This window comes from Saccostrea cucullata, unplaced genomic scaffold, assembly GCF_032062105.1.
Source record: "Saccostrea cucullata isolate Sc308-1 unplaced genomic scaffold, CSIRO_AGI_Scuc_v1 ctg4283, whole genome shotgun sequence".
In the NCBI taxonomy this organism is placed as follows: domain Eukaryota; kingdom Metazoa; phylum Mollusca; class Bivalvia; order Ostreida; family Ostreidae; genus Saccostrea; species Saccostrea cuccullata.
This window is the reverse complement of record NW_026931571.1, coordinates 12-18,647: the sequence shown is the minus strand read 5'-3', so window position 1 is coordinate 18,647 and position 18,636 is coordinate 12. Positions and strand designations below refer to the sequence as shown.

The 18,636-nt window shown below is 33.5% G+C and overlaps 1 protein-coding gene across 1 annotated transcript; it reads left to right on the top strand.

The window, feature by feature from the left end:
* Positions 1 to 376: 376 nt before the first annotated feature.
* Positions 377 to 17,318, top strand: LOC134233017 (uncharacterized; the record flags this gene model as incomplete). Its single annotated transcript, XM_062715017.1, has 8 exons — positions 377 to 434; positions 585 to 1,037; positions 2,393 to 2,644; positions 4,998 to 5,528; positions 6,048 to 6,145; positions 12,138 to 13,301; positions 16,344 to 16,425; positions 17,139 to 17,318. Coding segments are annotated over exons 1-8 (2,818 nt in total), but the record flags the coding sequence as incomplete, so codon positions are not given.
* Positions 17,319 to 18,636: the final 1,318 nt, after the last annotated feature.

Here is an 18,636-nt window from a genome sequence, read left to right as displayed (position 1 = left end):
CAGGATTTTGTTTTCTCATGGTTCTAATGACTTAAGTAGCAGATTGTTTACACCCCTATACTAAAGTTTTACAACTTCTATCAGCTGTTCACATGAAGGTTCCATATAAAAAATATGTTGACGTCATTTGGACATCATAATTACCTGAATTTTAAACAGAATTTTATGAAAGTTTGTCAGATAAAATGTATGCTAGTACACTAGATGTTGACAAAATATCTTTTTGAATGCTTGTGGTTTGATCAAGTCACAGATGATTAAAAGTGTAACATGTGTTTCGGGACACCCTGTATGTCCATCTTGCCTCTTGTGCTAGCATTTGTAAATTCTTTCCTTCTCTAAAATTTCAACCAATTTTGGGCACCCTTGCTGGAAAATGGTAGAGTTGATCCCTGATAGTAAAAAGTATGGAAACATTCTACAGAAGTGTCAATGCGAGTTTATTCAACCCCTCCCACTTCGGGGGAGAGATGTGGATCACTTGTATCTTTTAACTTTAAATACTTAATTAATTTCTTCTGCTTTTTTTTTCTAGCCAAAACTACAGTGAGTGTTGTGGTACATGACTTTCTGTTAATTTGTAGGTGGAGATGCAGTTTTAATGTGCCTTCTGCTTTGCCCTTCATACAAATTAAATCTGGAAGAACAACACTGGATAAAGAAGTATAATGCTGTCGCTGAAGTTTTCAAATTCAAGAAGATAAAGAAGCCGTTTAATCTTAGCAACTTAAAGAAGTACAAACCAATACTGAGACAGGATTATGTGAATGTTGAGTTTTCTTCTGATTTCTTTAAACACACCAGTTTCCTTAGATTCACTAAAAATCCAGGTTTTGTGGATATTTTTCTGACCTCGGCAGAAAAAGACAACATTGCTGAGTACTGCAGGTCATGGGTTTATCCAAAGAAAGAGGGGGAAGTCTTTTGCTGGTTATCACCACAACAAACAGCACAATTGATAGAAAGACTTGGAGAGGATATTTTCATCCATCCAACATGGCAGGATACAACAATACATGAGGATGTATTTAAAAATTGTAAGTCTTTCTTTTATATTTCAATTTCTATATTGTTTTTGTCCTGTCTCTTTGTCTGTTTGTCTGTTGTCAACTTTAACCTTGGCCATAACTTTTGAACAATAAAAGATAGAGACTTCATATTTGGTATGCATACTTCACTAATAAAGTCCTTTCAAATGACCTCAAGGACAATGACCTTGTGACCTTGACTGTGACTTATATGCTAAAAATAGCTTTTTCCACTGTTTGTCATAACTTTTTAACCAGACAAAATAGGGACTTCATATTTGGTATGCATACTTCTCTAATAAAGCTCTTTCAGATGACAACAAGGTCAATGACATTGTGACCTTGAATGTGACCTATATGCTAAAAATAGATTTTTACACTTTTTGCCATACCTTTTGAATCATAGGAGATAGGAACTTCATATTTGGGATGTATACTCCACTGATTAAGTTCTTTCAAATGACACCATGGTCAATGACCTTGACTGTGACCTATATGCTAAAAATAGCTTTTTTTTTTACACTTTTGGCCATAACTTTTAAATCAAAGGAGATAGGGACTTCATATTTGGGATGTATACTCCACTGATTAAGTTCTTTCAAATGACACCACGGTCAATGACCTTGTGACCTTAACTGTGACCAATATGCTAAAAATAGATTTTTTGAACTTTGTTTCCGCCGGGCGCATGGTGTTTCACAAACACATCTTGTTTTTTTCTGTGATAAACCTTTGAAAGTTATCGGAGTTGATTTCTTGAAAATTCTACCGGATTCCTTAAATACCTTCCCCTAAGTATATACGGTTACCGTGTAAAATGAAGGATATGTAGATATTAAACAATATTCAATATCAAAGACCATGAAAACATTGTAAATATGCGTAGCTCAGCTCACTCAAAATTTGATACTCATGATACTCATCAACTAATCAGTATAATAATTAAATGGCATAATTTGACCAGTATTTAGATACATGTATCTGGATCCAAGATTCTATTTAAAGAATGTGTTAAGCTTTTTAGTCATTGGTGTATAAATTACATAGACTAAATACAAATGCATATTTCAGGCTAATTGATAAACAAATACTATCAATTTTTCCAAATAACTTTTGTGAATGAAGAAAAAGTGCTTTCCTATTTAATTTTTTGCATTGCCAACAACAAGATATTTCTGAGCTTGTTACTATTTTTAACTCATGACCTTTACCTTTACGTTTGATCACTTTTCAAAATTATTAACTTTGCTTATAGAAAAGAATACTAAGAAAATCAGGTGTGTAAAATTGCACTTGTTTGCCTTTGAAATTTTAGTACAAACTAGTAGAACAGCGATACAATGATAGATGTTTTATTATTATAGTTGGTGTACCAATGCCGATTTTGATGAGAGGAGAAGAGTCAGTGAAGACTTTCATTGAAAATCTGAAGAAAGGGAAGACAACCATGTACCATGCCTCTGGGATGATCATTGGGTGTGCAGGTAGTGGGAAGTCAACTCTATTAGAAAGACTGAAGGGCATAGACCTGAAAGAAATTCTGGAAAGTTCAAAGTCAACCAGGGGTATTGATGTCCAGGCTGACATATTTGATGTAACTGGAAAAACAATCAAGGGTATGAATTTTTAGCTCACCTGAGCCGAAGGCTCAAGTGAGCTTTTCTGACCACATTTTGTCCGTCGTCCATCCTTCCGTCCTTCTGTCCGTCTTTCCGTCTGTCTGTCTGTCTGTAAACTTTTCACATTTTCGACTTCTTCTCAAGAACCACTGGGCCAAACTTGATACAAAGGATCCTTGGGTGACGGGGAATTTAAATTGTTAAAATGAAGGGCCAATTCCCTTACAAGGGGAGATAATCAAGGAAAGACAAAAATAGGGTGGGATCATTACAAAATCTATTTCTCAAGAACCACTGGGCCACAAAAGTTGAAACTTATGTGGAAGCTTTCCTTGGATAATGTAAATTCTAAATTGTTCAAATCATGACCCCCTGGGGTAGGGCAGGGCCACAACGGGGAAGCAAAATTTTACATAGAAATATATATAGGAAAATCTTTGAAAATCTTCTCTAGAACCACTTGGCCAAAAAACCTGAAACTTAAGTGGAGCATCCCCGGGTAGCGTAGATTCTACATTGTTCAAATCATGACCCCTGGGGTAGGGCAGGGCCACAATGCGGAAGTTTTACATAGAAATATACAAGAAAATCTTTGAAAATCTTCTTCTCAAAAACCACTAGGCCGGAAAAGCTGAAACGTATGTGCACATCGTCATGGAAGCATCCTGGGGTAGTGTAGATTCCAAAATGTCTAAATTATGAACAGTAGGGTAGGGTGAGGTCGCAATATGTATTAAAAGGGGAAAATCTGGTAAAGAAACAGAATGGTCAAAGCTTCTCAGGTGAGTGATGTGGCCCATGGGCTTCTTGTTTATCGCATCAAGATGAAGTGTTCCAAATAACCTGTCACAATCAAGACATGGTATAGGGCATGTGTTACAAGCACTCTGACTGAGTGCAGTATGCTATGATTGTTACACATAAAATTGTTTGGAAAAGTTTATAGTTACTCTGCAGAAAAAGAATACTGCTGGATCAATGTTTGGATTATATTGAACAAAATATGTTTGTGAAACACTATTCGCCCAGGGACAACAAAGCTCAAGAAAGCTATTTTAGCACACTGGTCACAGTCAAGGTCACAGCTATTGCCCTTGGTGCCATTTCAAAGAACTTAATTAGTAAAGCTTGCATACCAAATATGAAATTTCTATCCCCTTTAGTTAAAAAATTATGGTGATGGTACGAAAAGGCTATTTTTAACATACAGGTTATAGTCAAGGTCATAAGATTTTTGCTCAAGAAAGCTGTTTTTAGTATATTGGTCACAGTCAAGGTCACAGTCACTGCCCTTGGTGCCATTTCAAAGAACAAAATTAGTGAAGTTTGCATACTAAATGTGAAATCTCTACCTCCTATGGTTCAAAAGTTATGGCAAAGGTACGAGAAGGCTATTTTTAACATACGGGTTACAGTCTAGGTCAAAAGATCGTTGCCCTTGGTGTCCTTTGAAGGAATTTAATAAGTGGGGTATGCATATAAAATATGATGTCTCTATCTTTCATGAATTCAAAAGTTATGGTAAATGTTCTAAAAAGCTATTTCAGCGTAAAGGTTACAGTCAATGTCTCAATGTCATTGACCTTAATGTCATTTGAAAGAGCTCATTAGTAGAGTATGTATACTAAATTCTTTCATGGTTCAAAAGTTATGGCACATATTAAAGTTTGCAGGCAAAAATCAAATTCCACCATATAGGTCTCAGTGAAGGTTACAAGGCCATTTAAGGATACATTCCAAATACATGTTTGAAGTCTCTGTCTTTCATGGTTCAAAAGTTAAGTTGAAGTTTGCAGACAAGCAGACAAACATACATGTACAGACAGACTGACAGGCAGACAGGACAAAACAGTATATGCCCCAAATGTATCAATGCGTTCGCATAAAAAAACACAGTAGAAGAGTTCAGGACTTAGCTAATAATTGGCGTAAAGATTGCTTACAATGTGTATCTGATCCTGATGAAAGACCAGAAGGTCAGATGTAATAAACAGATGAAAAGATAAAAGAAAGATAAATAATTTTTCCAATTTTTTATTTTGATTCGTGACCTACATGTAAAAACTGTGAATGTCAAATATTAGCAAAGATTCAAATTTACCTGAATCATGACCTTGAAAATCAAACCAGGATAACTGAAATTAACTTATAATAATTCCATTATAAACTTGAACATTTATTTAATTCATGTACAGAGAGAGAGAGAGACATTCATGCCTGACTTGTTCTATTTTTCATGAAATAATTTGGATCAGGTAAGCTAATGATGTTCAAACTTATGTTTGTAATTTGAAGAAATTAATAGAATATTTACAAAAGAAAAATCAAATATTTTATTTTCGTTTTGCAGTAAATTCATCAAGCCAAAAACAACGCTTTAAAGTTAAACTTGATGAATCAAGGCAACAAAGGAGTGTTCAGGACAGACCTGCAGAATTATCTGGTGACATGAAAAGGTTGGACATTGAAGAGAAAGTGTATCAGAAGGATACAGGCAGTAGAACAAGCAATAAAGAATCATCGAGTGCTGAAGAAATTACACATGAGAGTTTGAAAACAGAATCTGAATCACATAAAGGGAATGAAGCCGCTGCCTTTGTTGAAAAAGAAGAAATGACTGAAGACAAACAAAGTATCCTTGAGAACTCAGAAATATCGGGAATTTTACGAGTTTCCAAAGATGCATCGGATGATCCAGAGAAAAAAATTACTATGGTAGACTTTGCGGGACAGTGTTCATATTATGCCTCACACCAGATTTTTCTGAGTCCCCGGGCATTCTTCATTCTAGTGCTGAATATGGAAAAGAAATTACTTGAAAAGGTTGGAAAAGAAGTCTGTAGCCAGGAAGGTTCGATTTACGAAGGATGGACACACAAAGGTATCTTTTAATTACATGATTAGTGTTTATTACGTGTAGTTGTCTAGTTTTTGTTGAAGCAAATGCATTATAAGTATAGAAGTTCTTTCTGCTTAATTTTTATAATTGACAAGCAATCTCTTTTAGAGTCATAATTTCGTAAGTTTTGAGGTCAATACAATGACCTTGAAAACTGCATGAAGATTTAACAACGGTTCAAAATGATCGAGATGATTGTTATAGTCTATGGATTTACTCAAGTCTATACAAAGGTCATATATTCAAAATTAGGTTCATGTTCGTTGCTCATTACCAAGGTTTCGTGTTTAGTTAATTTCAATTAAACAGGATTTAGGCCTCAGGAATTTGCAAATTTATTGATAGTATTACATGTATGATTGAGTTCTTGTTAAAGATAAATATTTATTTTTATGTTGAAGATGAATACACTGATAAACAATAGTTTAATGTAGGCTTACAGGGTGGTGTATTATTAATAAAGCTACAGAGTAAATATTGTTTTTTTTTTATTTTATTCAGACTATCTCACATTCTGGGCCAAGTCCATTCATCAATACAGCAGTGAAAAGGCTCCTGTATTACTGGTGGGCACCCATGCTGAACAAAAGACAAAAGAGGTATCTAATAGCACTGCAAAAAGCTTTTTAGCTCCTCGAAACTGAAGAAGCGTAGGAACTTTTTGATCAAATTTGTCCGCTGTCTGTCATCATTGCCGTTTGTACTTTAAATATTGTAAAACTCTTCTGATTTATCACTGGGCTAATTTCAACCAAACTTCGCACATATTATACTGTTAAATAGAGAATATTACATACTAAAATCCATATCATATGTCATATCAGCCCGAGGGCCGAAGGCCCGAGGGCTGATATGGGGCCCGAGGGCTGATGTGACATATGATATGGATTTTAGTATGTAGTATTCTATTTATCATATATTTAAAATACTTAATATGCGAGTTCACATATGGTCGTTGAAGGATGTTTGTGCTTGTTAGTGACAGTTTTCTTTAAAATCTAATAGAGCCAATTTTAGGTAACTGGAAAAAAAAATTAAGACCACAAATGTCATTCAAGAATTATTTTATGTGAATATTTAAATAAAATCTAGTAAATTAACTTTTAAACTTAATACAAACGTTACTTCCGGTTTGATATGGATTTTCGGCCCGCCGGTCCGATACGTGATATGGCTTTTCGGACCGGTCCGTGATATGGGGTATTGTGACGTCACCCGTATCACACCGTGCAGAATCGGTGTATTTACTACTAAGTATATGATAAGTTATTTTATTATATAGGTAAAGGGAATTTACATTTGTTCAAAGCAAGGCTCCATCTCTTCCATGTAGCTAGAAGTAGTGAAAACTGGATGGTGCTATTTAAAAAAAAAAACTTCTTAAGAGCCAGTCCTCGAGAAAAACATGCAAAATTTAAAAAAATCGTCCAAATGGAAGGTTTCAACTTGGGAATTTTTAGTGGCTTGAAATTTTCTACATAAAGGTAGAAGTCAGAATGTCAACAAAAAATGCCAAACTTTGCATCTATTTTTAGTAACAGCTCATTTGCATATTTGTCGAAAATCACACAAAATTTAATGGAAGATGTATACAAATTGATCAAGTCAAAAAGTTACCTTTTGTCATCAGTTTATTTTCAAATTTTGTTTCATTGTCAAAGTCATTGTCCAATTAACACAATTAATGAGGAAAAACTTAAATCAAATGAATATTTTATTTTTTACACATCTATTTATAGATCCTAAGTAAATCATAATGCCAATTCACCCGATTTTGTCGGGTCACACCCTCTTTTTCAACCCATAACCCGATTATTTTTTATGACCCGGCGGGTCATGCTTATCACACGATTTTTGCCGAACAACCCGAAAATCTCCCGATTTCCGGATTTGGTTCGTAAATTAGGTTGCACTTTTAACTTCCAGTTACAACCCAAGCTTAGATCTACGTAAACAATTCCGATGGATTAATTATCTTTGTAGGTGTAAACAATTAACTGGGTGTTGTTTTGACAAATCAATGTTTGAAGTCAATTAAAGTGGCTTCCAATAAAACTAGATCATTATCAGGGCCAACAGGAACAAACTGAACCAAACACATGTCTCTCATTGAACCAAGAAAAAGAGAAACGATATTTATGTACATATCAAGGAATCTTGGGGGAAAAAACTTTCATTCTAGATAAAATAAAGTGATCAAAGACAGTGTACGCCTAACTTCAAATTTAAAACATGTTGCAGTAATTAATTAATTAAGAGAGAGGAAAAACAAAACTTCAAAACTGAAATTGGTATGCTTTCAAATTTAGCAGAAACTGAAAAGGCCTTTTTAAAAAAATGTACATTTACTTCAGGTCAAATCTGAAATATGAAACCTTTAATTTTCATTTTTAACATGTAAATTAAAGCAAATTATGTATGAATTTTTTTTATCATAGTAAATTAAATCCTTTTTCAATAAAAGAATTCTCACTACACAAATTCTTTTAATATATGTATTATAAAATTTAATCATGGTAAATATGTCGTGAATGTCGTTACACGTTGTGACCAGATTTTTTACTTTCCAAATCTGGTCATGACCAGAATTTTACATGCTGGAGGTTGGCAAGTACATGTAAATGAGTATGATTTTTTAGCCATTTTTAGATGCTCGTTTCTCTCAAGACCAAGGTTGAAATTAAATCAAATTAATTGTTACTTTAAGAATGATCTAAGGTCTACTCTGTATTAAAATATTGAGCTTGGGAAATAATATCTACATGCTGTTAATTAACTTTGAAATACCATATTTTGCTACAATTTCACATATTTTGAAAAACAGTCTTTTACCATATTTTTGGATTATTTCTATGTTATTTAAAGAAAAAGAGAAGATTCTTAATCTAATATATTTTTTTAGAAGAGGAATAACTGATTTGGACACTTCATATAACTTTCTTTTGCTTATTTTATTCTCTTGTTACCAATCTGCTGGAATTAAATTGTTATCTCCCCTTGTTGGAACTCCTTTGTATTATTGGGTAAGAAGTGACAGGTATGTCAATATGGAAAAAAGAAAGTCATGTATGATCATTTTTTCTTCACCTAGGGAGTTGTGGAGTATTATTGCACTGTCAAAGAGGGAAAACTTATTTTAAGATACTTGAATGTAAAAAAAAACAAACAATTTAGCTGGAATAAACAAATACATGTAACAGGCCCATAGGAAGCAATTTCAGTGTGGGGGAGGGGGGACAACCTACATTACCAACTATAAAAAAATACCAAGAAATACATAGAAAGTGATTAAAAATAAAAATTCATCAGATTTTTTTTTTTATTTTGGGCATATACATGTAGTAGGTATATTTTGAATAGGGTTCTGTCCTCGGGGAATCTACATGTATATCATGGTAATTAACAGATACAAATTTTTTCCTAACAAGTAGGCCTACAATTAAATTAAATCAAATAATAACATATTTTTAATCAAAATATACATTTGATATTTTGTTTAAGGCACCTGGCCCCGTTCAAGTTCAAGATCATTTTATTCACTCAAACCATTTTAAGTACATGAGGACAATGAAGAATATTTACAACATATACATTCAGGTCAGAGGACAAGTATATGATATACATAATCAGAATATGAAAAGGAAAAGAAAAAAAAAAACATATGAAACATGTTATAATGAAATAAGTGAGGGATCGAAAAATCATGGAGGAATGACTAACTAAAATCATATATTTACAATATAAACGCACATAGTTTTCTAAGTGTCTTAGCAACTTGTTTTGTCATTATTTGAGAAAATATAAGAATACAAACAGGTATTTGATTGCATACTCTCAACAAATTCAAAAGTTTTTTTGTAATTTCAATCTACATGTAAATTGTTTTGGTTTCATAAATTTAGTGTGTTTTTGAGTTAACCAAACACCGTTATTCCTAGGAATATTTTTATTTTTACATTACATACTTTAAACTACTGTGTTACGTAACATTCATATATTGATAAAGTCAGACCTCACATTAAAAATCATCAGCTCAAAGGGAGATACCACCAATTTAGATACCCCACTGATATAGGACCCTCCACGATAAATATTGGCAAAATTATTTGGGGGAGGGTACTATCACCCCCTAAGAAAGTATGAGTCGTTACTGCAGCCAAAACTTTGCTAGTTTGCAGTAAAGTGGTAAAAATTTAAAACTGGCTATAAACATGATATAAGACTGTGTAGCGGACAGTATATAGGGAACTTATACTGCCTCGCTAGTGAGCTAGCTTTTCTGGTGATGCGGTAGAGTCTCCCTCCAGGCAAGTTGGGCAACGGTGAGCCTGTTTAACCCTTGGATGGGTGACCCCTTCACGTTAAAAAATTGGAGGCAGCATAGTGACTGGTGTCCTGCTTCAGGAAGTCTTAGAGCTAGGACTTAGTGTCCATACACAGACTTCGTGTCTGTGGACGGCAGGGGTTGCCGTATCTGAAGTCATATTCTGATCTGCTTCAGAAAGCTCTAAGACTACGACTTTGTGTCCAGGTACAGACTTCGTGTCCGTGAACGGCATTGGTTGCCGTAGCTGAAGAGGCCCAAATACTCAGAGAAAACTCATGCTTAGATTTGGGTCGAAGCTTCCCCGAGTGGGTGAAGTGTAGCGGACAGTACATAGGGAACTCCAGTGAGCTAGCTTTTCTGGTGATGCGATAGAGTCTCTCTCTGTTTCAGGCAAGTTCAGCAAAGGCGAGCCTTTTTAACCCTTGGATGGTTGACCGCTTCACGTTACAACTGGATTCATATTTATTCAAATTGGGGGAGGGGGGCTATCAAATTTTGCAAAATTATTTTCAAAACATTATTAATAAAATTGTTTAAGGCTGTGTAAATTAATATTTGATACTTTTTCTGAATAACCATAATGGTGTTATTAATACATGTACCATTGCAGACAGAGATAAATTGTATTTTTTTAATGTTATATGTATGCATGCCTCTGAAAACAGTTGGGGGAGGGGGCGTGTCAGTCCATCAAGGTCAGGATATTAAATATACGAGTGTATCTAGTACCCAATCGTTTAACTCAATCCACCTCTCAACAATTTACATACTAATATTGAAATGGATAAAATAATGAAAAATGATAAGGGTTCTAATTGCTAAAACGAGGAAAGGAAAACGGAACGGAAAACGTATTATATTATTTTATTTTAGATTAAATCACCTTAAATAAACAAATTCATAAACAATATATATTTTAGAAATTTCATCCCCCATTATTTATATAAAGTTGATTTATTCATGTTCATAAAATCTCTTATTCACAAAAATTGCAGCCATAGCAGTGACGAAGAAACGATTTTGAAAGGGTCAGGGGGGGGGGGGCTTGTAAAATTAAACTTACCTGAAGAAGCGAAAAAAGAATACAATTGTTTGATTCGGGAGGTGGGATTAGAGTAAACTCTAGATCTTTCATTTTCTTAACCTCCTTTATGGAGCTTTTTGTAAAATATCCCCTGTCAGTATTTTTATAAGGTTGTACCAATTTAAAATTGACAGAAAGCAAATAACTAGCTGCAGAACTGTAGCTCTCCGAAAAAAAACATATATTGATAGACCGGAGAGCTACAGTGCCAACCATTGAAAAAACTGTATATTTATTGCGCACGAAAAAAATGCGCTGTTTCTCGATTTATTTTTCCGTGTTCTTAAAACTGTCATCTCAAAACTTTACCAACTGTGTGTTCCTAACATATTCTTTCACCGTTTCCACAACAAAACATTCCTTATAACTGTTTTTAATAGCCCTCCTGGACCTGGAATTGAGAAGATATTTCGGTCTAACACGCTTCGTACAGATCTAAACCAAGGGTGCTTGAGGACAGGAATCCCCCCCCCCCACCTTCGATATAGATCCCTAGGCTTTTTCGAATTTTTTCTCATAAAATATCTTTCATTGCCATATTTGTGATAAGATCTATACCAGCAAATAGAAAAATTACCTAAAACAAACGGTCTATTAAATCTACACTACATTCTCTATATAAAAATCATATAGAGAGGGTAGATATTTTTATAAAATGTAACTTTAAACAATTTTTCTAAATTGATAGGATAGATTATATCACATTGTATTGTATTGGGGAGGGGCTGTCCAAGGGTCTAAATGAAATTTTATGCATTCTTAAGTGAAGCAAAGCTGTTTCACTTTTATAGAAACTTACAGAGCCCAAAATTCCCTAATGTGAACATTCGTCTTTAATTTTTTTTTTGATCAAATGATGTCCCCAGGGATATGGTGGGGCCACGGTATGTGATCAAAATTTTAATTATCAATACGTATATAAATATAGAGAAGAAAAATCTGAATAACATAGACTTATGTTTAATCATGTTGACATGTTAGGATCCAAATGTAAGGTAATGAAGATTCAAATTTCTTTTAATCAATCTTTCAAATGAACCCTAAGTGTAGGAAGAAGTCACAAATGAGGATCAAATTTTTACGAAGTAAAATTAAAAAAAAAAAAACATCTTTTCAAGAACAGCTAAGTCCATCGCATACTTGCTTCATACTTTTAAACTCAATAAATCTTTTTTAACAGGAAAAAGAAAAGTTTTTCCGTGAGATATGGACGAGTTTGGAAACTAAGGATGCGTCTCTGCAAAACCATATTGACAGGGAAAGGATGTTTGCTGTTGGATTCCATGAGAATGAATGCATTGAAAAAATCAAGATGTCAATTGTTGATGTTGTCAAGAATCTTGATCACTGGGGAGAGAAACTTCCATACTCCTGGGCAATGTTTGAAAATTTCTTCCAAGAAAAGAAAAACCTTAAAATCATCAACAAAGAGACTCTTTTGGCTTTCAATGAAGCATTGCCAGAAGAACTGAAGTTGGGAACACAAGAAGATGTTAACACCATGCTGCATTTTTTTCATGACATTAGAGAAATTTTACACTTTGACCAAGAATCCCTCGGAGGAATCATAATTCTTGATGTTCAATGGTTTGCAGATGCATTCAAAAATATTATCACAGATAAAAACCATGCAGCAGAGGATTTATTTAAGCTTGCATCACAATGGGACAAATTTAATGAAACTGGAGAACTGAGTGATGTACTACTGTCTTCAATATGGAAAATGAACAAGAACAGATACCTGGAACACAAAGATATTATTATGCGCTACACGGAGAAGCTCGGACTCCTAGCTAAAATGGATGACAAAAAATGGTATGTCCCCTGTATGAACAAGAAACCATTTCCTGCGGAATACTTTTCATCCTACCCTGCCTCATCCATCCTATGCTACGTCTTTGATGCTCTTCCTGCTGGAATTTTCCAGCGCCTGGTAGCTATTTGCATGCAAATACCATGGAAACTTAATTCAAGTCGTGATGAACTATGTATTTACCAGACAGGAGCTGTGTTTCGTTTTGAGAACCATAACATTCTGATTGGTGTGACACCAAAAGAAATTCAGTTACAAGTGTTTGTAATTGAAGGAGAGGTCGATAAATCAACATGTCAACAAATAAAGCACAAGATCGACAATATACTGAACATTCTCTCAGAAACATTTCATGCAGACTCTAAATTTGCTCATGCTTTCAAATGTAAAGCTACGGGATTCTGTGATACCAGTGAAAGTTCTGTGATCAACGAATCAGAATTTATAAAACCAACCTTTCAGTGTCCTGCCTGTCCAATTGGGAGAATGCATAACATCAACTCAAAGGATATCAAGAAATATTGGATACAGGTATTTAATTTTAACAGTTGCGTTTTCCAGAAGAGAAAAAAAGGAAAGGATGAGGTGACTTGCGGCCCCTCGTATACTGACAAAAAATTAAATGTCTAAATTTTACTCAAATTTTTGTATGTAACTAATCACTGATATGTGTACCTTTATAGAATACTATTTTTAACAAAAATAGAAACGTAATTTGAAAGATGTAGATATTTTATTTGGGTAGGGGTAGTATGTTTACGTTCAATTCCAATTGCATTTTAACCCCGCCCAACTGTTTGAAGTCATTAAAATATACGAGCGCAGTTAGGTACAATTTTCTCCTTTGGCTGATCACTATATTTTATCTAGATTTTTTTATGAAATCTACCTATATGTGAAAGGAGAAAATTGTACCTAACTGCGCTCACATGCTATTTTTTAAAAAAAATGTAAAATCTAGTTGGCCTTTCCCATTATAAACAGATCAACGGTACTAGATTTTCTGACGTAAGAATGAATTCATATGCTAATCGAGGCACAGGCGATACTTTCTAACTGACCAATCAGCTAAATGAAATTCGTTACAAGTGAGTACCACAAAAATACTATGGAAACGTGCTTTCCGATATTTTTTATGCATTTGAGTCACAGATTAGACACGGATCTACATATGTATCATTTCCGAGACCACAGTAAAATTTATATACAGTTACAAACAATTGATAGAATATACATGATATACAATAGTTTAAAGTTTTGTAGCGTGTTTGGTGAGCAATTCGCTAGGTCTACACGTATTCCCGAGTATCGGTGAATACAAGTTTCATGTGCATTTCTTGTCCTAAAAACCGTAAATGCTGAAAATCCATGCGTATTATTAAGTATAAACAGCATTGGATGACCATTATAAAAGTTTGAAATGTAGAAAAGGATAACAGGTATATTGACCTAAACCACGTGTCTGCGATAATATGGAAACGTAGTAAACCAGCATGTTTTGTTGTTCTGTTATTGGATTGGACAATGACTAAGTGCGAAACAATAACAATAGCCATATAAGGTCTTCTCGGACACGCATATCCTTCTATTGTACTAAGACCCGCCCATTCCCTTGCCGCAAAAGAAAATATTCGCACAAACCTGGCCGAATTTAGCTGTGATAGGGTCTAAAAAATCAAAGATAATGCAGTATTCCTTATAATTATAATGTGTCTGAACTATTGAAACTATTCAAAAGGCATCGTATTTATTCACTCATGTTTGAAAACTACCAACATCGTTGTAGATTAAATATAATTCGTCATGGAAAAAGGGGCCCCAGATAGCAGTTATGTCACATCATCCTTTAACTGGAATATTTATTTTGTAAAATTTAACTATTATGGATCATATTTTGACTGTTCTACTCGTATCGGTATGTATTGGCTACATGACTCATGTTTTCACTGTAAAGTCTTCAGTCAATTCAATTACACAACAGAAACGTCTAAGAAAATGCATCATTCAAAATCAACTGTTGAATAAGTGTTTCATGAACTGTTCAAAAAGATTACGATGGAAGTTTAGATCTGAGGAAAAAAAGGATTATTTTTTACAAAAAAATGTCAAAAAGGGTAAAATGCATGTACAATAAATTTAAATCAAAAATAGGAAAAGCTTTTTAGCTCACCTGAGCCAAAGGCTCAAGTGAGCTTTTCTGATCACAATTTGTCCGTTGTCTGTCGTCGTCGTTGTTGTTGTCGTTGTCGTTGTAAACTTTTCACAATTTCCACTTCTTCTCAAGAACCGCTGGGCTAATTTCAACCAAACTTGCCACAAAGCATCCTAGGGTGAAGGGGATTCAAGTTTGTTCAAATGAAGGGCCAGGCCCTCATTCAAGGGGAGATAATTGGGAATTAATGAAAATTTGATGGTATGTTTTAAAAATCTTCTTCTCAAGAACCACTGAGCCAGGAAAGATGAAACTTATGGGAAAACATCCTCAGGTAGTGTAGATTCAAGTTTGTTAAAATCATGACCCCCAGGGGTAGAGCGGAGCCACAATGGCCGACCAAAGTTTTACATAGAAATATATAGGAAAATTCTTTAAAAATCTTCTTCTCAAGAATAACAAAGCCATAATTGATCATATGTATATGAAAGCATCCTCAGGTAGTGTAGATTCAAGTTTGTTCAAATCATGACCCCCGGGGGTAGGGCGGGGCCACAATGGCTGACCAAAGTTTTACATAGAAATATATAGAAAATTCTTTAAAAATCTTCTTCTCAAGAATAACAAAGCCATAATTGATCATATTTATATGGAAGCATCCTCAGGTAGTGTAGATTCAAGTTTGTTCAAATCATTACCCTTGGGGTAGGGCGGGGCCACAATGGCCAACCAAAGTTTTTCATAGACATATATAGGAAAATTCCTTAAAATCATCTTATCAAGAATAGAAAAGCCAGGATTGGTATTGTGACTACTTTTGGATTTAAATTATTAAATAATAAACCAATTTCTACTTTTTCCTAGCCACAGTGCTCAGATGAGCGATGTGGCCTATGGGCCTCTTGTTGAAATTCATAGAGAGTAAATACAAGTTATTTAATTAATTTCTTAAAATAAAGAAATGGGTAAAATTTGAATATAATTCGCATTTGGTTAAAAAATGTCTTTAAAGACTGATTTTGATAAGGTCATCGTGGCATTTCAGAGAATTATACATCATTGTTGTGCAACATATATACTTCTAATCATAATACCAATATTTAGTTAGGGGTGGTGAAAACAATGTAGCTTTGCTTCATCTCAGTTAAAATCAGAAGTTATATATGTATATGGAGTTTTTCAATAGTAGCGAGAACTGCAGGTCGAGAGCAGCAATGAAAGTTGTCATTTCACTGAAACACTGATTGTTTTCACTGAAACAAAAAAGTAAGATACATATTATGTGAAAGTGAGACGATTGTTTGATTTTAATTATTTCACTGTTGCGCATTCAGGAAATTTTGTGTGTAATATTATCTAAACTTAAATGATCATTCACTATGAGCACACGCAGTTTTAGTGTCAATATTTACATATTAAAGGTACATAATGATGAAAATCAACCTTCTGAAGATAAAGGTTCACTGTCAGGGAGTTCTGGATCAAGTGAGTCACATCCAAAAGGTAACTCAGTTAAATTTGAGATCAAATTCTTTGTTCATTTCACATTATCCCCGACTTTATATTAGCACAGATAATATAATATTAGCAAGGGTAAGTTGCTAGGTACATGTACCAGGAATATTGATGTACAGATAAATATTTTCAATCAGCGAAAATTTTTCAATCATTCAAGACTATACATATGTAAATTCTGATTAAAATGGCAAAGTTTTATATAAATTTTATATTTTATTTGTTAAAAAGAAGTTTATTAATAAATTATATATATCAAATTTGAATTGTTTCAGAATTCTAGAAATAAACTATGAGGCATTATTACTTCCATTTCAAAACGTTGAAATGCATTCCTATGGGTAAATCTTTTAAAATCAAATTACTTGTCAGACTACATGCCCCTTCTTTTATTTTTTGTGTACACTCTATACAAATTGAAATGCTGGCAGACTTATAAAAGAAAATCAACCTTAAACAATTACATAAAATAGGCAGCATTTTTTTTACTGATTATTGTTCTATCTTTATATGAGGAACAGGTATGTTTTTTTTCGCCTTAAAAGATTCAGTAAATCCCCCTTTTTGTATACTTTTGTATTCAACATGAGGGAGAAAGTATTGTAATGATTGCAATTTATTTTCATTTACAATAATCATGTTAATAAAATTTACCATATTGTCATTAATTGACATACTTGGGCTATATTTCCATTATATAGATAATTTTGCCAGGATATTTAAGTTATTGCAAGTTGGAACTGATGCAGTAAGAATCTGCTTCGATAAGTTCTTCCCAAACGAAGAACTACAAAAGACGCTAAAAGAATATGAAGCAGACATGAGAAGAGGACAGTTCCGATTCCAACCATCACAGTTAGAAATTCTTTTTCCTCAACTAGGTACTTATTGTTTTCTTAATTTTACTTTTTTTTAATGATAAACGTTTTGCTTCTTAAAATATTTAATGGCATAAAGGAATATAAAAGTCTGTAAAAAGATTTTTGCTATGATATGAACATTTTCTGTACTATATCTCCTAATGTTTTTCCTTTAACAACGACATTTTATTCCTTAAATAAATGATTACATTTTTTCTTACCAAGAACATTTTAACCCTAAAAGATTTGTTATTTTACGGTATTGAACTAATGACTTGCATTAAGAAGAAGAAGCATTTATTCCATCCAAACTTGAAAAGTCTACCAAAAAAAAGAAAAAAATATACACACTGTACTTGATATCAAACCAAAAATGTGAAAGTATAAGTTAAGTTTAAATATATATAATTTTACCAAAGATTGTAGGGACCATAATTTGTAATTAAATACATATTGACCCAAATCAAACTATGATGGAGAAATATATAAGTTTTTATATACGAGGGGCATTTCAAAAGTTCTGGCAACTCTTTAATAAAAGGTTAACCATTTTAAGGAAATTATTGAGTTTCATATCATTGGAAAAATCAGAAATATATACACATATTGTGATGTCACTTTATAATTTTTATGACATAATAACTCCGAAAATGATGTCAGACTGTATAATGTTTAGCATACTGAAAAGTCGCGTTTTTATCCACATGAGACGTTCGTAAAAGTTCTGTCAAAGGTTTATTTGAAAAAAGAATATTTCAAAGAAAATTTAATCTGCAAAGAGTTAGAGTGGAACTATGATACTGTTTATCAACAATTCCATCATACATTGTATTGTTTGTTTACGAGCACTGTTTATGTCCTGTTATGCTAACATAGACATTCATTTAAGATTTCTATTTACATGATACGGCTGGATTTTCGGTGTTTTATCTAGCTCTCCATTGTTTGAAATTAAACATGTTCTGTATTTAACTGAAGTATATTAATGCAGTTTTCCTCAAATATATTTTGAGTAACATGACTCATACCGTTTACAAATAAAATACACTAAATCTTGTCCCCGACTTGATTTTGTGCTTTTTTTTATAGTTTCAAATTCGGCGCCCCAAAACTTTTTACTGCTTTTGACTTTTGAATCCAAAAATGAATTTAAGTTACTCAGACATGTCAAGTCTTATAATTTATTATCCATGCATTAAAATTTGCGAATATGTGGAGGTACAGTGTGGTTACAACTGCGCTGCCGCCATTTTGGATTTTATGAAAAATATGGGGTACACTAAACTTAACTTCTGTTGAGCTTCATCAATCCCACAAATCTGGTTAAAACACCTGACGA